The sequence below is a fragment of the Aphidius gifuensis genome, linkage group LG4 (assembly GCF_014905175.1).
Source record: "Aphidius gifuensis isolate YNYX2018 linkage group LG4, ASM1490517v1, whole genome shotgun sequence".
In the NCBI taxonomy this organism is placed as follows: Eukaryota; Metazoa; Arthropoda; class Insecta; order Hymenoptera; family Braconidae; genus Aphidius; species Aphidius gifuensis.
This window is the reverse complement of record NC_057791.1, coordinates 4,209,619-4,237,419: the sequence shown is the minus strand read 5'-3', so window position 1 is coordinate 4,237,419 and position 27,801 is coordinate 4,209,619. Positions and strand designations below refer to the sequence as shown.

The 27,801-nt window shown below is 21.7% G+C and overlaps 1 protein-coding gene across 2 annotated transcripts; it reads right to left on the bottom strand.

Moving 5' to 3' along the window:
- Window positions 1–219: 219 nt before the first annotated feature.
- On the bottom strand, window positions 220–26,459 carry LOC122854637 (GTP-binding protein Di-Ras2). Of its 2 annotated transcripts, XM_044155471.1 has the most exons (5): window positions 26,165–26,459; window positions 2,088–3,073; window positions 1,632–1,777; window positions 1,252–1,514; window positions 220–1,116 (listed from the first exon to the last, which is right to left on the bottom strand). In XM_044155471.1, the coding sequence occupies exons 2-5, from the start codon at window positions 2,272–2,274 to the stop codon at window positions 918–920; spliced, it is 795 nt and encodes a 264-aa protein (XP_044011406.1). In that variant the 5' UTR covers window positions 2,275–3,073; window positions 26,165–26,459; the 3' UTR covers window positions 220–917. The 2 variants fall into 2 exon arrangements, with proteins under 2 accessions (XP_044011406.1, XP_044011405.1); XM_044155470.1 differs by lacking the exon at window positions 26,165–26,459 and having other exon boundaries at window positions 830–1,140; window positions 2,088–2,355.
- Window positions 26,460–27,801: the final 1,342 nt, after the last annotated feature.

The window sequence follows — 27,801 nt, the reverse complement described above, 5'->3', positions numbered from 1 at the left end:
CACCAACAACGAAATACAGTTTTCGTAATTTTTTTTTTTATTAAAGTCGTGAACAGATAAATTTACAAAAGAAAATGCACATTCATTTCATTTCTATCTTTTATATCTTTGCCACGATATTTCCGTGGTAGACGAGAAAACAAAAGGAAAAAATAAATAAAAAGACTTTACTTTGATCTCGTCAACTCTGCTACAACCCTTCGATGTTCTTCAACTACATTTTTTTTTTTTTTTTTTTCTATTTTTTTACTACTCTTTCATTTTTATCTCTCAAGATTTTTTTTTAATTTTTTTTTTATATATTTTTTTTAGATTTTTATTTACCCTTTTCTCACTCGACTCTGGCTTACATTTTTTTTTTATTTCCCCACTTTTTTACTCACCTCAAGACTTATATCATACTTATTACGTTTTTTTTTTATTTTCATTATTATTATTTTCTTTCTTTCAACCTTCAGCTTTGAGTATTACACTCGACCCTCTCGATATTTCCACTTATAAAACACACACACACATGTACAAATATTTTATTCGCATTATGATCCTTGTGATTCACTGACCATTATGGTCACTTGTCGAAATTGCGTGGCTTAGTTTTCCATATAAAAAAAAAAACAAAATATAATATAACAACAAAACCTGAGACATTTATCATCCTCCTGTTTTTTCTATTCAACCTTTTTTTTTTTATTAATATTTTTTATATATATGCTTTGGCATTTTATATTTTTTACTGGTCTTTTTATTTATAAACTATATGTATTTTAATTTTCTGTTATTATCATTACTTTCTATATTAAATATTTTATTTATTTTATTACTATATTTATCATTTAACATTCAGCATTCGCATCTCAAGTATTTTATTTTTAAATTCATTTTCTTTTTGTTATTTATTACTGTAAAATAAAGTGTACTTATGAAATGTTGCAATCATCAGCATGTGAGTCACGTATTTGTTGTTTTGTTTTTCTCGAAGCACGTCTGATAAGACTTCGACTACGAGGTTTACTTTTAACTTCTTCAGCAACTGTCACAACACTTGTACCCTGTGCAGCAAGTACTTGTTGTGTACCTGGTCCAGCACTTCCTGTTCTACCACTAGGACTACCAGATCTAGCAAAAAATAAATATGAAAGACTAAAAAATTATTTAGCATGTATATTTTATTTATTATAAATAAATTTTATTATTATTTCATTTATAACGATAATTAAATTAACTAAAAAATATATAGAAAATTAAATTTACCTGCGTGAACCATATGCTGAACATCTTCTTCTCAATACTGATTCATCAGAATCAGTTGGATTTTTAGGTATTATTTTTGATAATGTTACAAAACAACGAAATAATTCTTTAATATTGTAATCATCTTTTGCTGAACATTCCATAACTTTTGTTCTCATTTTTGGTAATTCACAAAATAACCATTCACTAACATCGGCTATTGGTATTTCTCTTCGAGCTGGTGTTAAATCCAATTTATTACCAGCAAAAACTATCGGTACTTCCTGAAAAAAAAAGCACAGTAATAATTATTTTAGTAGAAAAAAAAAAGTAAAACAGGATATACTTTTTTAACATGAATTTTCATTTCTTTTGAATAAATAAAATGTTAAATAATTTACCTGAAAATCAGGACGTTGTTCACGTACTTCCTCGAAACATCTTTTAACACATTCAAAACTTGATAATGATGTTGTTGCATAAACAAGTAAAAATGCATGCGCAGTTGCAATACTAAGTCGTCGCATCGCTGGAAATTGAAGGTCACCTAGCAAATTATCAAAACGATTAATTAAATATTGTCATTATGTAATTAAATAATAATTAATCAAGAAGTGATATATATTATTAGTAGTATATATTTTAATTTAATCATTTCGCCAATTATAAAATTATCTCATGTGTAAAATTGTATTAATTATCACATTACGAGATATTTTTAATTTATCAATTAATTAATTGTCATTTTTAATATTCAATATCAACAATATATATATTTTTTTTGTTGAATATTTTTGACTGGATAGTTTTTTTATTTTTTTCATCTCGCTTTCGTGCATAAAAAAATAATTATTTACCTGCAGTATCTAGTAGATCGACTTTGAGTGTCAATGTACCAAGAATACATTCTCGGGAATAAAGATCTTCAACAGTTGGTCTATATCTATCAGTAAAACCTTGTCCAAGAAGTCTCCTAATTATAGCACTTTTACCAACTCCAGGACCACCAAGTACCACTAATCGTATTCTCTCGTAGTCTGTCATTTTAATCACCAAGTTATCAATTCATATATATTCTCAAACAAAAAATTTTCTTTCAAGTTAACATTAATTTTTTTAATTAAAATATACTTTAAAAATATAAAAATAATAATATATATAAATTCATTTAATTTTTTTTTCTTCTCATTATTTATATAAAAACTTGATTTTTTTTTTTTTGACTTGGTGTCTTACAGCAAATTCAATAGAAGCTTCTTGAAGAGAAAGCCCAGATTAATAATCAAATTATAAATGACGTTTTGTTGGATTTTTTTTTTTTTTTTTCGTATACTTGAAACTTTTCACTAATTTTTCCCAATCAAAATATTTTTATCATTATTATTTTATTTTTTTTCTTTATATTTACTTGAAAATATATTTAACTAGTAGACTGTCAACTTGTTTAAATTTTCGTTGAGGTCAAATGGAATCGAAGCCATATATATTTTTCTTTTATTTTTAAATCCTCTTCTCAGACCAGTTAAATCCTTGTTATCACTCACTTCAATTCAAGACAATTTAGGTCAACAATATTTTATACAATCATAAATATAATAAAAAAAAAAATTTACTTTTATATTATTATTGTTTTAAAAACATAATAAAGTTTTAAAATTTATTAGATATATATTTTTTTTTAACTTGTGTTTCTGACACTTATGACAGACATGACAAGTAGACAATATACGTTTAAATTAAATATTATTCTTTTTGTTTCACCCTAGAAAAAGAGTTGTTATAAAAAAAAAAAAAAATTCAGTGGCCATTATGGGGGTTCTTTTGTGGTTCCTTTGATGTTTATCTGTAACAATTAAAAATAAAAGAAAATATTTAATTTCATAAATTCATTAAATTCACAATTTAATTATTAATAAACATTTTGTCATCATTATTATTATGGATGGAAATGTACATTGATTTTTGGAAAAATATTATATACTTTTAGCATAATTAATTATTGAATATTTGAGCTAAAAAATTTAATTAATCAGCCAGAAATATTGGCTCGAATAAATTTCCAATATCAATTTTATTTTTTTTACAAATATGTAATAGTTATTTTGAATAATGTTCAATAAGGCTTTTATATTGAACCACAAAATATTATAATGTTTATCATATGATGCATCTAGAAAATAAATTCATTATAAAATGTAAATTTTACGCTATTATTATTTGTTGCTCGTTTGAAAAAAAATTAGAGATAATAATTAAAAATATTTGATGAAAGTTTAGAGATATCATTGATCTTTCATTATGATGATTTATTTTCTATGAGTTATAGACGAATAATAATAGAGTGAAAAATTCAATTAATTTTCCATCCATGTTAATTGGCAATGTTTAATAAATTTTACCATTATATTGTGTACATGAAAACATTGATAAAGACACGTGCTGAGTATTTGTAAGATGACAAAGGAAAGACAAACTTTGTACAACTTGATGGTCTAGAGTGTACCACTTCGTCTTGAGTAAACTAATTGAATTTGACGTCCAACTGAGTTTCATCTATACAGTAAAAGCTAATTGGTGACAATTTAATTGCTTACTATCGTCTTCAATATAAAAAATTCATACTTTATTATTTGTGCTGTTATTTCTTTGTTTTATATTATTTTTTTTTTTTTAAATTTATTGATATATTAAAAGAAATATTTTTATTTTTTTTTTTATTATTATTTATTAAGAAAAAAGTTTTTTTTTCTTCTGACTCATATATCTTGCATAAAAATTCGCGTTTTAAATTTTTATTTTCTTTTTTTTTTTTCATTTTTAAACAACACAGTTATTATGGGGTAAAAAAAGAGAAAAATATTTCTTTTTAAATTATTAAACGAGTTTTTTTTGGCACTTATGTCCATTTACCATCAGTATGACGATAAAAAGAATGAAATTTTTGCTTTTTTCTATCTTTTAGACTGTTTATTTGACATTAAAAATTACTGTCTGACATAAAACTGACTTATATCACTGAAAACTATAATTCACATGTTGGCCACATCAACAAATTATTCTAAATGTTTTTGTAGTTAAAAAATATTTTTTATTTTCCACTTACAACGTAAATAAATTACTTGAATTAGAAAAAATAAATAAAAAAATGTACATTTGTACATTCGTAACCAAAAAAGCTTTGTAATATACAAAAAAAATAAAAAAATTTCAATTAGTTATATTTTTGTAGGCACAAATATGGTAAATATTTTTAATAACTAAATTGATGGACTTATTAAATTGCTAGTATGACAATTTAGTACACATGACCATTTTACAATGATCCAGAAAATTTTACAATGTGGTTAACCACTGTTATTTCATATATGCTTGTACAATTAGGGTTTGAATATTTCCACTCATCTAGAATATCCAATCAAATCGAGTTAAATTCCATTTATTGAAAGTTATTCTTTATGTCTATTTAATTATAAATGCCCTATTGGAATTTGTGTGTGTGTGTGTGTGTGTGTGCGTGTGTGTTTTGCTCATAGATTTCTATCATGGATCTAATCGAGTCTGAATTAGTGTCAATCGAAATTTGTAATATAGCTTATAGGTTTCATCAAGTTTGCGTTTTCGTCGGTCTCAAATTTCTCTCTCTCTCTCTTCCTCTTTAGCACATTTTAGTATTTATGTGGCTATCGTGCAAGTAATTATGGGCAACTTGGTATATGTTTAAAATACATTGCAATCAATCTCAATAATTTTAATTACAAAAATTCACCTCAAGTTAGTTTAAATACTATTTTTTTTATTAAAAATTTCATTTATTTATTTTTTTAAATATCATTGTATTTATTAAAAATAAATATATGTTATTTATTTAATATTTTTTAATGTCTTTAATTAATATTTATTATAAATAATAAATTCAAAATTTAAATTAGTAAACAGTTTATAACTATTAAATAGTACTTTGAATTAAAATTACAAAATATAAAGCATTAAAACTTCTTTTTATTTATTTATTTTTTTTCATTATTTTTTTTCTTGGAATGATAATGAATGTCAGGTAATTATATGCTTCAAGGTTATTTTATGCAAAAATTATTTGAAAAGAAATTGAGAAGATGAATCTTTTGAAGTTTTAACGAAAATAAAACTTTGTAAGAAATTTACAAAAGTTTCTTGGAAATTTAGTTATATATTTTTAGTTTTAAATTATAATTTTGATGTGTTTGTTGTAAATATTTATCGATCAATACGCTGAATATTTTCATAAACTTTGATATAATTTAACGTCTTAATTTTCCCCATTAAATATGTGTTAATTGCTCTTGTTGATGTTCAGCTAATTATTATAATAAAAATAATGAAATTAATTATCAATTCAATAGTTTTAACTCATTGAAAAAACAAAAAAAAAAAAAACTTCCAAATTAACTTTTTTTAAAAAAGAAAAATATCAACTTTTTAATTTAAACTTTTATTTATATTTATTTTGTAATTACTTTTTTCGAATTTAATATCCAATAGTTAATTACCTCTAGCTTTATAAAGTCATGTCTAAAGTTTGATGATCAACATTTTTTTTTTATAATAAATAAAAAGTAAATAAAAAAATAATAAACATAATTAAAGTAGTGAAAATATAAATTTTGTAGATTGTGGGATATTGTAATTTTGTTAACAGTTAATTTAAAAATTAATCAATTTAAGTTTTCTTGACATAAAATGGTCATCCCTTCTAAAAACTTTCTTACCTTGAATATTTAATTTATTTCAGGGACGTTTAATTGCTACAAGAAGTATTGATTTGATTCGAAAGTAAAAGTTTAATATTGCTTGAAAATTTTAATTGTTTGAAAAATTTATGTATTTCTTTATTATCATCTAAAAATATTAAATTCAATTAAAGTAGATTTTAAATTAATTTAAAATCGTAACAGAGCAATTTCAATAATGAGTACATATAAAATTTTATTATATACTATGATCAGAGGTTTAAAATTAATTAACAGTTTGGTGAAAATCATTGACACGATTATCATGACCAAATTCGTACAATTAACTCGTGCAGAAATTTTACTGAATTTCCAATTAATAAATACCTGTCAATAAAATTGAATTCCCTCGAAAAATAAAAACAATCTTTTCAAATATCAAATAAATAAATAAAATATATCATTATTAAAACTTTTCAATACATACTACTACTTGTTAAATTTATTTTTACTATTATTTTTAGAATTCTATTGTTTTTTTTTTTAACAAGTATATGTGCTAATTAAAAGTTCAACCCAACCAAAGTGTGTTATTATTTCGAAGCTGAAGTAATAATTGTTTCATTGCTTGTATATATATTCGTATAATTACAATATGCTCGACTTATTCAAAATAATTGTCTAAATTTTATTTAACATTTTGTTTCTTAATTTTAATATTCAATTATCACGTATTTTTAAATTATTTTTTGTTTTTTTAATTTTAATTTTTTTAAATTTACAAAGTAATTTTTATATATAATGTAATAAATATAATTTTTTTTTTATTCATTCAACATTAAATCGTGATAATGACCCAAAAAGATTCTTTCATCTTTGTGAATTCAAGTGGAAGTCACGTTTATGCTTCACGTTAAAATAGTATTTGTAAAAGTACCTTATTTTTCATGATTTTGTTAATGTTTTTTTTTTTTTTTTTTTTATTTTTTTTTTATTCTTTTTGCTTTTTCCTTGTATGTGTATAAAGATCGAAGACCTATGAAGCGTTAAAACCAACTTGGCACGTGCGAAAGTAACACTTCTTTTCGTATCATATCGTGTTAACAATAAATCGATCGATTTTATTTTTTTTATTTTATTTTCTCTTCATTCCCCTCATCATATCACATACACATACTTAAAGTAACTTTACGAGAGCCTATTTTCCAATATCGTTATCACAGTCATAAACCTCACCTTTTCACATAAACTATATAAATATATACCAGCATTTCACATATTACAACCTCACTTTTGTAAAAAATTTTTTGTCATTTTTTGTTAAAGCACAGTTTTTTGCGGTCAAAGTAAAAATAAATATTTTTTTTTTTTACTAAAAATACATACACTTTTTTCTATTGTTGGCTGAGTTTTTTTTATTTTTTGTAAAAATACTTTGTTGTAAATTTTTACATCAGTACACTCAATATACTATTTATATTTTTTTATTTTATTTTCTTTATACATTTTATTTATTATATATTTATGGCACTTGAACACAATGTATGTGTATTGGTACATGTTTGTAAAAGGGATAAAGTCAATCATCTATTTTTATTTGATTTTTTATTTTTATTATTTATTTTTTTCCTGGAAATTATTATTAAATTTAACATGATGTATCGATAATTGTCTGCACAAATATGCGGGGTTTATAATGGTTCATTTTGTTATGTATAAAAGTTGGTGTAAATAGTTAATGTAATATTTAAACGATAGAATAATCATGTGGGTAAAGATTTCATGTGAATTTTACATAATAAAAATGTAAATTTCTTTTTTTTTTTTTCGCAATATACGTAGAATTTTATTGGATCAAATTTTTTTGTTACCTGTCATCATGATAATTGACATTTATTCATATAGAGCTTTTCATTTATTTATTTGAATTTTGAATTATTTGATTTTTATTATATTTTTTTATTTATTTTTTGAAATTGCATGTAGTAAAAGATTAAATTTAAAATGAATACAAGTAAAAAAAAAAAGAATCATTTAATTTATTTTTTATCTTTTTTATTCAAATAAAAATAAATAGTTTTTTCGACAATTGAATAGTTTATCATAATATAGTTCGACAATAATTTGATATTCTTTGTCACAAAAAACTGTGAAAATGTCAATTTAAATTTACAAATTTAAACATTTGTACAGACACTATTTCTCTGTGATAAAAATAAAAATAAAAAAAAATAAATTAATTGAAAATAAATAAATAAGAATTTAGTAATTATGTTGAAACGGATGAAATTCAACACGCGGCTATTGCATGTGGCAAGCGACCAAGCCGATTTTATATAAATTACTTTGAAACATGATACAAATCGATATACCAATATTCAAAGCTCCTTGTGTCGTCAACTCTGTATATATGTGTCAATTTGCCTCTGATTTCATCGGTTATATAACAACATCGACGCCATTAACAGCCGAGTATTAACATCAATCCTTTGGCGAACAAACAAATAATGAAAAAAAAAAATTAAAAAAATATACACATTTCAAAAAGACGAGATAATTATAAATGAAAAAAAAAAATTGTCAAATAGATAAATACTTGATTGACAATATAAAAAACATTTGTCAATTCCAATATTATTAAGTTTAATTATTTTTTTTTTTTATTATTTTTCTTCCTATCGCGAGTTGAAAAGAATGTGATGAATTTTAATTTTTTATTTTTATAATTTATTGACCACAATATTATTAGTTGGCAATTGGCTCAAAATTTTTTAGATAAATTTTATAATACACATGTCTATGTACACAACATATTTTTGTATATAAAATTGACTTATTGTTTTGTATTTTATTATTACGATGAAAACTACTCAACTGCAGCCTATTGCACAAATTTGATAATATTATTGAATTGTGCGCTTCTATATATAAATTGTGTGATATTTACTAAAATATACTACTGCGTTCAGATATGTGTATTTATTTGCTGAATACATATACAGGTATATATCAACATTTTGCATCTATTGAATTTATCATCATGAATATATGACACATATTTTCGTGTCATATGGTGCGAAAAATATCATCTCACTGGTTTTAAATATAACTTTTTTTTTAGCCAATCATATGAGTGTTACATATATTTTTATTATTATTTTTTTAATACCATCATTGCTTAAATATTTTAGAGCTTTTATCTATACAAAAATGATGGCTCGTGTTTTCATTGTTTTTTTTAAAAACGTAAGTTTTTTCATCGCAATGAGTTAATGAAATTTTTAAGGTTTTAAATTAGCTAATTATATTAAATTTCCTTGAACCGTTCAGTCAGTGAAATGACAAACTTTTTTTAAATCTTCAATTTCAGTAAAGAAAGTATCAAGTACATAAATATATTAAATTAAAAAAAAAAAAGTTTATATATTTTATGAGGTTTTATTTAAATTTAGATAATAAAATTTTAATGATTTTAGTTTAAAAGAATAAAAAAATAGTCAATTTAATTTTAAAACGTCATCAAACATAATGAGATATTTTCTTTTAACTTCATTTTGGCTGCAAGTTTTATTTTATAGATGTTTGTATAAAACATAGCAGCAATAAATCTTGATAATTATGACAGATAATTGGTAGTAAATTGATTATAATTGATAACAATTTGTTCATTTGTCAGATAAATTTATTAAGTTAATTTACTTATTCGAAAGATTTCCGTTGTAGGGTGTATTATGAATATGATTAATTGATGAAGAAAATTAATTAAAAATTATTATCATTATTATTTAATTATATAAAATATTAGTTTTAATTCAAGCGAATAATTGATTTAATTCAATAACAGAATAAATTACGCAGTGCAATAATAATAATAATAATAATTTTATATATTTTTAATTAAATACAATTTCCTTATTTTTTAAATTTTAGTAAAATTAAATTTTCATGACGTTTAAGTGTTTTTTTTTCGTAAATTATTTACTGAGAAAATCATGAGATGTCAGATGATTATATTTGAGGAGCACTTGATGATCTAAATTAATGCTGAAATGCAAATCCGGATTAGATTGAGTCATTTTAGTGAAATATGTCAAGGAATCTGATTAATTTTCATACTAAATGTTGACACATATAATTCAAATTAAATATTTCCCTATATTAAAAATTTTTAATGACTTATATTTTTAAAATTTTGAAAAATTATAATTGAATTTAGAAAAAAATAAAAATAAAAAAAACATTAATTGAAAAATTTTCAATAACTACAACTTTTTAGATTAAATAAATTTTTATTAAAATCTTTTGTTGATTTTTTTTTTTAAAGGAATATAAAAGTTTTTCCAACAAAACAGAGGCTTTTTAATTCATTCATTTCCGTCAGGGTCCAGATTTAATTTATACACAAAACCAGAAGAACCATTTTTACTTTTATCTCCCCTTTTTATCAAAAAAGATTACCAACTTTTTTTTTGTTTATTTATTTTTTATCTGCTCTTTTAATAGATATATATTTTAGATAATTTTTGTTTTTTTTTTTTATTTTTATTTGTTTTAGTTTTATGATAAAAAAATAAATTGATGTTTCTAAAATAAATGGATGTTTTGTTTGGTTGATTTATAATATATATAAAAAAAAAACATTATGTTAAAGGGTTTTGAATTAGGTTTATTTTTTTGAAATTTGATATTGACTCTGGTTTAGTTTTTCTGTTATCGTTATTATTTCGATTTATATTTTCTTCATGGGTATTTTATGTACTCAGTGAAATAGGCAATAGTAAACTGATCCTTTTTATATGACACACAAACTCGCTCAGTAGTTGTAAAGCTAAGAGCTGCAATATTCCAGAAGGTGAAATTTTTCTACTGCAAATAAACTTTTTCTAACGCATTTTTATATATATATTTAGGTCATATCAGCTGTTTATATTTTTTTCATCTTTATTTCCAAGTGCTTTTATCTTGACCTTATTTTTTCTTTCATTCGCAAAAAAAAACTATGTATTGTATTAATATTATTATTAATATTGTCTTTCAATTTTATTAATTTTTCATAAATAGAAATAATTTATATTTTGTATTTTTATAATTGACAAGTTTATTCAAATATATAAAAATATGTAAATAAAAATGAGTCAAACAGTTAGAAGCTCTAATAATAAAATTAATTAATCAAATTTATTTTGATTATTAACGACAACTATAATTAAAATAGTTAATTAACTAAAAATAGGGTGAATATAAATTATTGATTGTATTTTTTTTTTTGTTTCATTTATAGTTAACTATATTGGTTTTTTTTTTTACTCAAGTTTATATAAATAGATAACAAGTCCATTTACAAAGTTGATGTCTTTGTCCTTTCGGTAATTTAGTTTGTTTTTATTTTTTCCAAAAATAATTATTAAAGGTCAAGGGTGCTATTAGTAAAAATAAAAAGATGAAAAAAAAACTCTGTATCAAACTTTCTGAGTAGATAAAAGAGAGTAGTAAATTTTTTTTTTTTCTTTTCATTTTGTTTACGAACGAAATGAACAGTTGGATGACCAACCAGCACCACGTTTTATTAGTGGCTGTGTTGGCAGTGAATCCAGTTAAATGGCCTGAACCACTTGTTGAAAGCCAATTCTTGTTTACAAAAAAAAACCTCTTGATGCCATTGTGATAAAAATCGAACTTTCATTATCATTTATTTGCTATTTAAAAAACATAAAAGTAAAAAAAAAAAATTTGTAATTTAAATTCTTGATTGATTTTCCAAGTCGAAGCAACTCATCATAAAAATATAAAAATAAAATGAATGAAATATTTAACAATAGACTCAAAAGATCAGTTACGTCAAACAAAATCAGAACATATATATTTTTGCAAACAATTTAAAATATTTATAGTTATGTAAAAATATCATTTATTTATTTTTAGATTTTTTTCTATAAGAAGATTATTGTGATTTTCAATATAGACATTGAAAGAAACTTTTTCTATCAGAATGATACAGTTAACCTTATCATTATTTCAATATAAATTGTAAAAAATATATGTTTGTATAATGCATATATAATCTTCAAGAAAATTCTTGGTAAAAAATCTAGTATATAGTTCAGTTGTTACGATATTTAGTTAAGGGTATAAAACTTGATATTTTTTATACAATAACAAACAGCTATTGATTTATTATTATATGAAAAATATAGACTACCTCAAATGAAGCAGCACGTAAAGATATAATTATAAAAATTACTTGACATTAATTTAGAATAGATAATACAAAATAAATCAGATATCAAATTTCCAAGGGGATCATCATCCTCCAATATTTCTTCTTCAATTTTTGTTTTCCTTTTTTTCTTATCGGACAATTAATTTTATTGTCAAGTAGAAGAAAATCGTGATTAATCAATAATCAAACTCATTTACCAATTGATAAAAAATAAATAAAATAAAAATAGTACAACAGATTAAATAAAAATTAAAAACAAATTTTTAAATTTAATCATTATTAAAAAAATTAATTAAATAAATTTTAACTGTCATATTTAAAACTTTTTTTTTTACTTTTCAATCAAAAACAGCAATTATTTTATTTTTTTATTTGTCATTTGAATTATTAATTAAACAAAAATAATAATAATAAATTTTATTTAAGTTTAAATTAAAATTTTTATTATTTTATTAATTACTGTATATCTCAAAGGACAATTTTATTATAAATTGTTTTATTTAATAATACAAAATATACCCAATGGAGATTTCATACTAATGAATTATTTTTGTAAATGACAAATTCGTGACTCATAAAAATAAACCACATAATTTAACAACAAAACTATAATATTAAATCATATGTATATATTTAACAATTTAATATACAAATACTATAATATTATTTTAGCGTTTTTGTTTTCAATTTCAATGAAGCATTTGTGCATTAGAATATTTAGTGTTTTGTCAGTTTAAACTGGGTATTTGCTAGAGGCTATTAGGGAAAAACCAAAAATACATATGCATTTATATATAAATACGTGTATGAGTTTCATTTTTTAAAATTTTAATATTTTACTCACTTGCCAAGGATTTTCAGTCCAACAAATGTGGGTTATTTTCCCTGTGATCATATTTTTTTTTTTTATATAAATCCATTGAATATAAAAAAAAAAATCTGTGTGATGTGTGCATTAAAATTTTTGCAAATTTTCATGAAATCGATATGGATGTTTTTTTTTTTTATAATAAAATAATATCTCTTTCATTTTTATTTATGAAAAAAAAAATATATTATTTTTTTTTCTTTTTTATTTGTTTTAATTTGATTGTGTCGGATTATTTTATTTTAAATGAAAAAATAATATTCATACTAGATTGCAAAGAAAAATATTCGTAGAAATCAAGAAATATATCAGATGGGTATTTTTTTATTATATTTTTTTCATCATGGCATGTGCATTTTCTGTAGTAAAAAATAAAAAAAAAACAAGAAAAACGAGCAGGTTATGAAGGAAAACAAAGAATTGAACTGAATTTTTTTATTTTTTTTTTTTGTCTTTTTATCTTACGTATTCTTGATAGGCCATCTGAGTAATTTTTTTTTTCTTTTACGTTTTTTTTTTCTATTTTTTGTTGGAATAAAAAAAAGTAAATGTAGTATTTTTTATATTGAGATACAATACGAAAACGTCAGAGGGTTGAAAACATTGTCTTTAGACATGAAAACCTTACCCCAATACAACGCTCATGAGTATCGACTTCAGAGGGTGAATAAATTTACAGATTCACCTATTGGATTTTAGTATACATAACCAATGTCCAACATAAAATAATTTCAAGTCACGAAAGACACTTTTCTAATGTCTTTTCTGATTATTTAAATTTTTATAGAGGATTTATTATTTTATTATATTTTTATTTATTTTTATTTTGAAAAACTTTTTTAACAGAATATAATAAATTGAATTTCAAAATGTACAAATGATTAATACAAAATATTAGATTTTATTTAGAAAAATAGAAAAAAAAATAATCGTAAATTTTGAATTTTCTTTTTGATGTTACCGAATAGTGTTTATTTTTTTTTATTTATTATTATTCTTCGCTTAAATTACTATACCACACCCTAATAATTCGCACGAAAATAAGTTATTTTATTTTTTTTTTTATGGGATAAAAAAAAGTTTGGCAACTAATGATTTGAACGATACCTTAAACAACCCTCTGCCTTTTTTTTTTTTTTTTTTAAGACAGTGTATTTCTTAGATTATACAGGGTGTGTTAATTTATCACTTCAGTGATTTAGTATATACTTAGACCTAAAAAAAGAAAAAAAAAAATATGGGGATTTTAGTTAAACTATTCTCAATCCATTTGTCTATTAATAAATATGGAAAATTACAAAATCAAACATTAATATTTCTACACTATATATTTTATTTATTTTTTTATCTTGTATTATATTTTTTATTTTGAATTTTTTTCAAATCTACATTTTTAGCTATTCTTCTAGCGTATGAAATTTATAATATAAAATAAAAATACTTTGACAAAAAAAATTTCCATGACCACATATGCATATTGAAATTCTCAAAAAAATAAAAAATAAATATTCAAAAAATTCGTATGCAAATTTTTATCATTTTTTAAGAGAAAAAAAAAAAATAAAAATACAATATTGAATCATGATATTAAAATATGAACAATAAATCATCATTCATACTGGTTAAATTATTTTTCAATATATATATTTATCAAAAAATTATTTGTTTTTTTTTTTTTTTTACCCAGCTTTTTTAATTAAATTTTTTTTCTTTTTAATAAATCAAATTAAATTCAAATTAAAAATTATATTTATTCACTTGAAAGTGGAATATTAATTTTAAACTTTTACTAGTATTGAAGATAGTTCAAAGAAAGCTTTTTCATAAAACAGAAATTTATTATTATTATTTATTAAAAATTTTTATTTAATTTATTTAGGTATTTTTAAAAAAGTGAGAGAATTTGCATGGATTTAATTTGATTATTTTTAAACGATGTAAAATTATTATTATTATTTTCGGATTGATGCTTTTTGAGTTGATGAATATTGAATAATGAATAAATTATGAATGGTTGATAATAATGAAAAACAATATAAGTTAACTAAAAAAATAAAAAACTAAATTAGAAAATCAATCAATGTCCAAAATATATATATTTATTTAGATGAATGACATTAAAAGCTAAACAAAATATTACGTGATATAATCGATTGTGCTTTATTTGGTTTATATAATGATTAAGGGTATATATATACTTGGGAGTATTATTATATGTATATATTTTTATTAAGTATAAAAATAAATACGTGTCTGATAAGTTAAAAGTAAAATAAATATTATTTCTAAATAATTTATTCAAATATATATATACATAATATTATCTTATGAGTTATCAAAATCATGAAATAGTAATTAACAAACTTTCATAATATTAAACAAATAAAACATAAAATTATATAAATAAATTTTACATTTTAACATTTATATTTATTAAAGATAATATAGTTTTATTTTTTTATTTTATCGTCTTTCAATATATCGACGGGATTTACTTCCCTTCATGATGATAAAGTCGCAAATCCCACCATCAACCTTCTGACAAGTGATAAAAAAAAATTAAACCATATACTTTAGAATAAAAAAATAATAAAATAAAAATTCAAAAGTTCTCAATATTACTATTATTATTTAATTTGTCAAAACAATTTTTATTACAATTTTTTTATCAAGTTTTTCATTTTATAAAAAGCTTGGTAATTTAATTGGAAATATAATCAACAAAATTTGGATATTACATTGTCATTGTGATATTAAAAAAGCATAAATGACAGATGAGATATTTTCAAAGTCAAGAAGATGTAACTCAAGGGTATAAAAAAAAAATTTAACTATTTTATTTTCTTAAAAAAATAAAATTAAAATGGTTTTTATTATGCTCAAGTAGTAAAAGCAAATTTTAGTCAGACAATTTTTTTCTTTTTTCAATTTATTATATCTGAAAAACTTGGACAATTAAAAATATAGTTAAAAAAAGTTATGATATATATGAAAAAAATATTGATTTGATATTTGTCAAATACTTCTCGACTTATTGTCACAAAAAAAAAAAATGAGCAAACTGTCAGTTTATCAAAAATACGCTGATCATAGATACACATTTATTTTCACCCACCAATAGACAGACAATTTTTTTTGTGACAAATCAAAGCTATAACTTAACTAAGTCTATCATCATGTTATCATGATGTTCATCAATTTATAAAGATAAAAAAAATTTATTGTTATTATTATATTTGATTTTATTTCAATATTATTATCTAGTCAAGTTTAATACGTATTTATTTTCTACATAATATAAAGCATTGATGAGGATTATAACCGTTATCAATGGTAGATTAAACATATTGTAAAATTTGTAAATGCTGATAGGCCTGTCTAACAGTTCCCAGAGGATAAACTTTAAACTGTGCAAAGTAGGTTAAGTGTCAGAATGTTGGATGATCTAGGGGTTAAATTTTAAACTAAAAACACATGTTTTTGAGATGATAGGGTGAAAATTAAAATACCACATGAAAAAATCAATTTTAATTAATTATCATAATTACTAAACATTAATAAAAAAAAGATTTAAATTAATATAATAATCGAAATTGAATAAACAGTCAGCTAAACTTACAGAATAATTTAAATAAATAAAAATATATATGTGGGTGGTGGGTGTGGGTGTTTGATGTTTTTTTTATTTATTATTTTTTCACACTTTGACTAAACTATTTCTGATCAACTCCACACGTTTAATATTAATAAAAAAAAAAAGCATATTTATTTTAAATATGTATTGGTGTTATTGAATATTCAAGTTGTGTGTGAGATAGTTTCCTAGCCTGTCGATTTTCAGTCTACAGTTAATAAAAGGCCTGTCTAAACGGTCAAGTCCACTACATCAGACAATTCTTGTATATAAAACGATCAAAGGACAGAAAACCAGTGAGCCAATACATACGTCTCAATGGTTTGACCCAACATTATTTCTCTGTAAACTTCATCGACTCACTAGTTCGTTTATTAAATATACCTATACACCTTTTTTTTTATTTATTTATTTTCCTATATGGACCGTGTTTATTATCAAGAGGATCATATTCAACGACAAAAAAAAAGAGGAAAAAAATATTTCGGTTAAATAAAGCTTCTTTTTCCATATATAAATTTAATCGACATTAGTTTCAAATGAAAATTATTATTAATAAATTGATTAAACAATAATAATGGTTTGAAATTTTAGTTATTATAAATTATGATTTTTATAATTTATAAAATTGAAAACTAATTTATTTATTTTGACAAATGAATATTATTAATTGATAAATTAATAATAGTAAATTCAAGGAAATTATTTGTATGAACGCTTTGATATTAATTTATATTTGATTGATTTTTAAAATTTGAAATTAATTAAAATATAAGTTATTCATGGAATTTAAGACTGAAATATTATTTTTAGTATATAAATATTTTTTTTTTTGTTTTATTTTTAATTATTTTCATGTATATAATTATTTTATTATTTAAAAGTAATTTGTTCTACATGAATAACAAATACATATAAGTAGATTTCAACCAAGTTGTCACAATGATTTAAATGACATTTTAATATCCATGGTTACCACAACATTAAGCTTTGCTGAGATATCCTTTCAATGGTTTACCGAAGGTAGCAAATCCATTTACATAATGCCATTCTCATTTCACATCGTCAATTGTGCATGCGACCTTATTATCACAAGTCAACGTCATTCGGTTCCCTTCAATTTTCCTCTTTTTTTATTCATTCAAATCGTTTACAATAAATAAAAAAAAACATTATACATATATTTTACACATTCAAGAGTATTTTCAATTGAATTTGAAAATAGTATTTTCCTCCTGATACAATTTTATTTATATATAATAATTCAATATATATTTATGAATTATATTTTATACTTTTTATATTTTTTAATATTAAATTTCTTTACAAAATTAATATCCAAAGAAAACAAAAGGAAATAAAATAAAAAGGAAAATCTTGTGATGTTAAATTGCCAACCCCAAAACCATTATTGTTTCAATCATTTAGAATAATAACTTTTTTTTATTCAAAATTTTTCTTATTAATAACAATTGTATTAAATTAATAATCTCGAGTTTGTACGTATTCAACTTGAATAATTTATGCCAGTTCAAAAAAAATTTTAACAATATAATGTAAAAGAAAAAAAAAAAAGTTTATTCAAGTCAGGGGTAATTTTTTTATTTGTTCATAATTGAATATAAACAAAAAAAAAAAAAAGAAAATTATTTAAAAATAAAAAAACATTCAAGAGGTATATGTATTGAATTATTTTCTTTCATCGACAGCTTTTTTTTTTTTCTTATTCGTATCTTTTTATAGTATTCCCTGTTTTTTTTTTTTAATATATTTTTTTTTTTTTTTCTCACCGCATATCGGACTTTTTTAAAGAGGGTCTAAGGCAAATTCACCCAACGGAATTTCATTTATTTTAGCCGATCAATATCGCGTATATATATAAAAAACATAAAATTCTTTCAACCTTATATCATTGAATTACCAATAGACGTTTTTTATTTTTTTCTCTGTTCATTTAACTTTATATAGTATTTAAATTATTCAATTATATATATATATATATTATAAAATAATAATAAATAGTTTCCAGTCAAGAGGCATGACCTTTTTTTTTCATTGTTTTGGGAAAAGTAAAGAAGGGTGTTGTAAAAAAAAAAAAAAAAAAAATAAAAAAAATTGATATATAAAATGATTTATGACGATGAGTGTCTGGGGTAAAAGAGAGAAAAAAAAATTCATAATAGGTCATCGTTTTCTTTTTCTTATCAATTATTATTATCATTATTATTGTTCTTTTATTTTTATATATAAAAGAATTAGAGAATTTCGTTTATATTGAAAGAAAAGTTGAGGGTGACGGTCTCTCTGATTGTGAAAATATAATTTATGGCCAGTAGTCAAAGACAACAAAGCCAGACACCAGTAACGATCTACCTTTACCAAAGCAAACCTTTTTCAACATTAATTATGTTTATCTCTATGAATAAACGAAGATATATATTTCACAGTCTCATGGCGAAATAATAATTTTTTTTTATTATTTTCTACATACCAATAATAATAATAATAATAATAATAAAATTTAAATATGCTTTTGTTTTGTTGATTAAAAATTAAAAACAAATAATTAATCAAATTGATTTAAAAAAAATTATTGTCCGAATATGAGAGGTTGTGTATCGTCATTAGATTTGCTTCTTTTTTTACTGAATTGATCATAAATGATTGAAGAAAGATTACAAAAAGAAAAAATAACACCCTTCGATGTAATGTGTATTATTTGAGTGTCAAAAATTCAATTGAATGATATGGCAATTTTGTGTATTACATATATTCAAGCCTTAATATTTTAAAAGGTCGAGAATCATGAATAAATTCAATAGTTTTTCTTTTTTTTTTCATTTTTGTTTATACAATATAATGATTGATCTTATTTTATCTGACAGTTTTTTTTTTTATGTTTAAGAATTGTATGATTTTTAATATTCAATTCGTAACAATAGATAAAATGAGATGAAAAAAAAAGTAAATTTAAATTTTTTGCTGAATTTGGGTGAATAAAAATATTCATAAGATTTTTGATATTTGCATGGATTGCAGAAATTCAGGAAAATCAATCAGACAGATTAAGTGATATTATGTAAAAAATTTTAAATTCAACAATACTGTTGTATATTATAATGTCGATCAATAGATCAATTTTTTATGCTCGTTGAACTGTGAAATTAATTTTCTAGCAAACATTTAAGTATATAAAAATCAATTAAATATATAAAAAAAAAATTATAATGTGACAAATCAAATATTATATAACGACATTTGTTGAATTTTCGAGTTTTTTTATAAAAACCTAAAGTATCTAAACAATATTTCTTTTTTTTTAACTAAAAAAGACAAATTATTTTCATTGTTTTTTTCAAAGAAAATAAATTAAAGATATATTTCTTTTTTCGATTCAATTTTATTTTATTTACATACTTGACTGTCTGAATTCTCAAAGTTTTTTTATTTCGATATTTATATACTCAAAAATACTTGAAAAATTGGCATTCAATTTATTTAGAAATAAAAAAAAAATTATATCTCCAAGAGTTCACCAGAGTCAATCGAAAAAAAACTAAATAAAATTGATAAAAAAAAAAACTATTTTAATAACTTTTAAAACTTTTATTTTGTATTTGTTTAACTTTTTTTTTTTCATTTGTTTTTATTTTATATACAATCACATCGAAATAACTAACTCAATTATATTATTTAACGACACTTTATATCCTTGTAACACGTACTTATACATTTAAAAAAAAAAAAAGAAAAAAAAATAGTTTTGTTACTGAGAAGAAATTGATGACGCAGTAATACCTGACCGCGGGCAAGTTAATTAAGCTTTCTTGGTTCTAAAAAAACTTGTAATTTTCTATCATTTCTTTTTTTTTTTTATACACTCTTTGCTTTTGAAGGAAAAATTTTCAGTCTCTTGTCTTTTTTTTTTTGTGCTTCATTTTTTTAGCAAACGTTTGCACGAAGGGCATTTTTTTTTCTTCACTATATTTTTTATTTTATTAAACCCGTAATGTCTTTTTTATTTTTTAATATAATTTTTTTTATTTTTATTATTATTGAATAAAATTTAATTGGCAATTTTTTTTACCTTTATTTGTAAACTTTTTACATTCCTTTTTTTTTCTTTTTCTCTCTAGCTAATATGGGTGACTATTTTAATATTTCAATGTATTCTTTTTTGGAGTAAATATAGCAATTGTATTCAGTATTGTTTTACATATTTAAATTGCAATTTTTGTGAAACTAGTATTATCGGATAATCACTTCTACTTCAATTCAATATAAAAGCACGTTTGAAAAAATATTAAACTGACACGTTTATCTCGAGTATAAAAAATAAAGCAATAATAATAAAAAAACATTATGCAAATATGTAATATTTAAATAATACTATTAATTAGTATACATAAAAAAAAATGTATAAAAAAAAATAAATAAATAAATAGAATCCAATGAGCTTGGGGGTGTGAAATTTTGAATGTCAAATGAAGTAAATTGTGTCTATATATAGAAAAAGAAAACTCTTGACATATATATATATATTTTTCTTTAACATCAATGTATTTGCTGATAAGAACTCTATAAGAGAAATGAAATCGAGAAAAAGAGAGGTTGAATAAAGTGGCGACCCTAGGGAGCGCTATATAAGAAAGTAAAACTAATTCGAAATGACGGTGCGGCAGAAATTGCCTGAATCGTGAATTTAGACATGCTTGGGTCGAAAAAGTTTGTTATTTATTGATACAGGACACGAAAAGGGTTTGTGTATTGTGAATTTGTTTTTTTTATTTTTATTTTTATTTATATTTCGTATTCATATTGGTTTTTATAAAATATTAATATTAATATATAAAATTTCTTATTTTTTTTATAATTTTTTACTTTACTCTTGAAAAAAATAATAATATAATAAAGCTTTAATTTTTTTTTTTTTTTTTCATTTCCTCAAGAAGAAAGTTTATTAAGTATTAATTGATTTGATGAAAAAATAATAAGTAAAAATTTTATATTTTTTTTTAAGTTATATATATTTAAAAATTTTTAATATTAAAAAAAATAATGAAAATATTGAATAAAAATTTAATTAAGTTTTAAAAGTTATTTATAAATATAAAATAATGTAATTATCGATGAAATTCGTTTTAAAGCTCCAACAAAAAGTACATTAAATTACAAAAGATTTAATGTTTTCTCGAATCGTATTTTCTTTGGTAAAGTTATCTCATTTTGTTTGTATTGTTTTTTTTTTTTTAAGATAGACATTTGTAATGAAGATGAAAGTGAATTGAACTTGGTTTTTTATTTTGTTTTTTTTTGTCTATCGATTGTGTTGCAACATGTATAATGAAAGTAGCCAAAACCAAACTGTCGAGAGCTTCGCAGATAAAAAAAAAACAATTAAAAAAAAAAAAAAAAACTACTTTACAACACAAAAAATATCGTCTTGAAATATATATTTCTATAAAAAAATATGAATAACCAATTTGATAGATGTATTTATGGAGTTTTCTTGGAATTTTAATAGAAAAAAAAAACCCAATAAATCTCGGTAAAATTGATGACAATGATTTAAAGATTTTACGTATATATAAAATTCTCGAATATTTTTTTATAATATTTTATTTTAATAAAAACAGAATAAACATATATTTTTGAACTTTAAATAACAATTGAAAAAAATATCAGAAACGTCAATAATATTTTTCTTCAAATATTAGAGGAAAAAAAAAATTTTTAAATAAGAAAAGCTATAATACAAAGTAGACTGGAAAAGACATTGACTAAAATTTTCTTTTTTATATATATATATTTTTTTCAAAAACCGTAGAACCAATTTCAAAGAAAATATATACGTTCAATTTTATTTCGCGATATACAATCTTTCAATGTCTATATGAGGTAGGAAAAATGGGATTTAAGAAGAGACCCTCTCTCAGTTGTTGAGAAGATTATCCACTCAGCCTATATGTAAAAAAAATAAAATTTAAAAAATATTATACAGTTATCGTTATAACAACTGTATAGCCCGCATCGTTTATTATTTTTTCACCACGAGAATAGTTATATTACATCTGTTTTTGTAAATAATACTAAATTTAAAAATATAAAATAAATTCTGTGTATATAACCGTTTAACTATTTTCATAAAAATATAAAAATACATCAAAGTATTTTATTTTTTTTATATGTATAATACAGTATGTGTAAGTTGGCAACTATTAAACATGCCAAAACAAACATGTGTCAAACAAAAACACATACACACACACTTCCAAAAACCCGTTAGAAAATTTAATACAGTGCATAATTTTATTGTTATAATTAACGCTTCAAAGGCTTTATAAAGTTTCAAAAATTTTTACAAAAGATCAATTAAAAAAAAATGTTAATTATAGATAAATAATTCGAAAAATTTTCGATAAAAAAAAAAGCAAATTCTAAACTAATTGTGTTTTTATTATTCAAATAAAATTGTTACTGTAATAATTTGAATTTTAAAAATATAATTGATATTAATAATTAATAATTAATATATTGAATTGAAAATTAACTCAAGTTTTGGTTAAAATCGCGTGATGTCTTGTGTATTATAATAAAACTTTATTATGTTTTATTTAACAACGAGATATTTCAGTACCATCTGTATGACCCAATAAATGAATAAATTCAGTTTACCCTCGTCTCAAGTGCATTACAATATAAAACAACAGGAATTATTATCGCAATGTATATTTCACTATACAATATTTCTAAGCGTGTCAAGAAGGAGCTAGCTAACTTCAAAACCACCATCAATTCATGACAAAAACTCGATGTATTGTTGTCGAATTATACAACAATATATATCTGCAAACTGACATCTTTTGTTCAAACTTTTACACCGACTTTATTTAATTTTTAATCAAAGTAAATAGATTTTTTTTATTTTTCATTTAATTAAATTTTTTAATGATTTTAACTATAAAATTTAAATTATTCTTTTTTTTTTTTATTCAAATGGAATTTTAGTTTTACATGATTTAATTTAATTTGTGTTTTTTTTTTTTTTTTATAAATAAAATACTACAAAACATTTTTAATTTAATGATAATTAAATGAAAAAAAAAATTTTTCATTTAAATTCTTTGTATAAATAAGGATTGATCAAAAAATAATAATTATTATAAAATTAAAATTTCCGATTAAATATTATAAAAATAATTATTATGTATCTATCAAAGTATTTAATGACTTGAATAACAAAATTTATTTTAATCCAAGCTATAAATATACACAAATTATTCAAAATATATTAACACTTAATATTTTAATATTGCAATCAACTGTTTCAATAGGATTATTATGTTAATCTGTTAATTTCCATGATGTTCTATGACATTTACATTTAAAGCATGGATCAATTTATCGATAATTAATTTAAGTATATAGTCAACTGTTTAAAGCTACCCTGATTATTTGATTGTCTTACTAAATTCATAAGGTGGTCCATAAATCATTACTGCCTAATACTGTCAATAAAATAATAAACACAAAAAAAAACACTTAGTATATATACAAATAAAATAATTTGAAAAAACGTGTTAAAAAAAAAACAATAAAACAAAAATTGAATAAAATTCATACAATATTAAATGATTATTTTTTTATGTCTGTCTAGGTATTGAATAGGAGAATTTAAATGTAAAAATACATGATGATACTTGGTGTTCTTCGTCATTTCTGCATCGACAGTGTTCATTGTTAAGTATTGAATGTGGCACTCGGGGCGTAGGCTCCACGAGGTCGCGCCATCATCGCAAGAAAATTAGAACAGGGTGAGAATACAATCTTTTGTCCTTACTTGAATACAAACGAGACTTATCGAGTCAAACGAATATTTTTAATTTAAACTATTTGTACATCTAAAACTATATATTTACATGACCTTATATAATTTTTTTCTTTTCAATCAAAAATCATCACAAATTTTTCAATTTTTATAAAATTTTTAAAATTGATATAATATAATATTAAATGTATTTTAAAAAAATAATATTATAATAAATTTACATAGTGAAAATATCAAAGTAAAATCATGCGATTCTCATTAAATAGTAAACCTTCGTATATGCGTATATAATTGCATAGCTTGAGGGCATATTGAAAGCACTAATTGAGTACTAATACGATATTTCACAGCGACAATTATAGCACAAGTGAGAGTCTCAAGGGAAAACAGGTCGTGTTTATATACTGGAATGTGATAAAATTTTGAGCTTTTCAATATTATTATATTCGTTTAAATTTTAAATTAACACGTCTATTCAATTTTTTTAAAATTATTTTCAATACATTATTATCAAAAGAAACAAAAATTAAATAAATATATTTATCAATTAATTTAATGATATGTATTTTAAATTATATATCTCAATTTCCCTCATTTTTTTTTTAAATATGATTTGTAGCTTTTAATATTGAAGAGTTTATTGTTATATATATATTTATTTTTTTTTTTACTCAAACTTTAGTATCGTATAGAAAAAAAAATAATTTCTGACTTTTTAATTTTATGTCACAGGTGAAATGGGATCATTCGGAACATCCCGATAAAGCAACTATCATCCCACTGGTATCATCCTGAACAAAACCACCTGGGACACTTGGCAAAATGGTCTTCCTTGAAGTAATTGAATTTCAACATGCGTAGTATAAACTTAAACTTATTTTTCGTCATGTTTTTTATTTAAAATTTACAAATTAAATTTTGTAAAAAAAAATATATATATATATATAATTTTATTATATACATATATATTTATAAATACAATCAAAATTTATTGTGAAATTAAATCCCAGGTGCTTTTAGAGGTCAGCAATTTTTTTTTTCTTTTTTCATTTTTATGCACAATGTTTTTTTATTATTTCATTATTATTTCAATTTTTTTGATAGATATTTTTTTATTTTTTATACAAAGTTTTCTTGTAAAATTTAACTATGATGGTTTTTCATGAATATAAACGGGGTGAATGTGCACTCACACGACCAACGAGTACAAACGTGCCAGGTAAATTTAACAATTTTGTCAGTGAATTGCATGCTTGTTCTATCCAGCTTGAAAAAACACAAAGTTTTTTATTTTTTTTTATTTATCTTACGGTTGTAGATATATAAAAGACAAGGTTATATTTTTCCTGTGTAAATTGAAGTTAAATCCATTCAAATATACTTTAATATTATCAAATTTTTGTTAGATATAGTTTTTTTTTTCAGTTTTCATTGTGTTAACTTGTTGAAACAATATAAAACTATATAGCAAACTTGTAATCGATTAAACTTGTGAGTAAAATTTAATTAATATCTAAAAAAAAAAAAAAAAACAATTGGTAAATCAATTGTAATTAAAAATAAATAAAATAAAATATAAAATCAATAAATATATATTGATAGAAATAATAATTATTTATTTTTAATTATTTGAATTTGAAAAAAAAAAATTAAAAAACAATTGTTATCAATTACATACCAGTTTGTTGAGTTGATTGAAATTCAACTTAATGAATAAATAAAAAACAAGTCACAATTTAAATTGAATAAAAAAAAAAATACTATCAGTTTTTTAAATTTAAACTTTTTAAATTACTTGTTGAATTAATTTTTTTTTTTTGTTTATTTTTAGTAATGTTGATAGAACTTATCGCAAGGTATTTTGAATTATATCTATCCAAGAAACTATGTGTTCTGACGAATTGACAATGCGGTACTGAAACGACGCGCGGCGTTTTTACGATACACACCCGACGTTATCCGTTTGTATACTAAAACATTGCATTATTCGCGAAAGCCATGCGCATAAAATGTTAACATACCAATAAAAATAAATAGAGTATATACAAAAAAACATTAAAACAAATAATGAATAATTTAAATTTATATATTTATTTAAAAAATGACAAAATAATATTATTACTTGTTCTTTTGTATTTTTTAATTTTTGCTTTAAAATTTTTTTTAACTCTGTATTTATTTTTAACCAAGCATTTGTATAATGTACAAATAATTAACATCATAATTACTGTTGAAAAAAACTCATTTATATATTATTTCCATCAGGAAGCTTTTTATATTAATCACACCTTTTAAATCAACGTCACATATAAAATTTTATCTTTGCAACACACAATTTTAAATATAAAAAAATTTGAAAAATCATATTAATTAATACATTGTAGAACTCAACGAATATATACAAATGGTTGGTTTTATGTTCTATGAATTGATAAAGATGAATACGTTTTGAGAAACCATAAATTGTGATTTTAGGGAATTAAAATGAAATGATGAATTTATAATTATTATATTTTTTTTTTTCCCAACCATAAACTGAATTGAAAGAAAGATAATCGTTTTTCCTTTTTATGTAATAAATGTATTTTTATTGTTTGAAGAATCTTTTACGATTTGTTATTTGTCTAAAGATTTAATAATTGAAAAATTTGTTTGACACTGAAATTGACATTTTCGTAAACTTACCTTGACAGATGGTCTTGAACAGACATTCAATTTTATTTTTTTTTAATATTTCTTAGTAACACATCAAATTTGTTACATTGCTTTTGCCACATAATCGATTTGTAGTTAGGTTATGAAGACGAGATGTTTTATTATCAATATCCTGTTGAATAAAAAATGAAAGAATTCAAAAGATGAAACACTTGAATGATAATAAATTTTTGTAAAATTTATGTGTACAAATTTTTGAATGATGAATCTTCGTGTTCTATGATAATCAAATGATTGTGATGATGTTGCTCGTTCAATTAAGAAAAAAAAATTGAAGTCGTACTAAGAACACAAAATAACTGAAGACGTATTTAGTGTTTTCAAAAACTTATGGTCTTTATCTCATATTTAACAGGTAACAGGTGAACTAGGAATTACATAAAATACCTCTTTGCTCATTCTATGATCCTGTGAAAAATTAATCTCGCCACTATCTTCTTTCTAATTGTTTTTCAAAAAATAAAATTTGCTTTTGAGATATCAGGAGAGCAGGTAACACAGGAGGTGAACTAGAAATTACATAAAATACCTCTTTGCTTGTTCTATGATCCTGTGAAAAATTTAAGAAATAAAATTTATTTTTGAAATATCAGGAGAGCA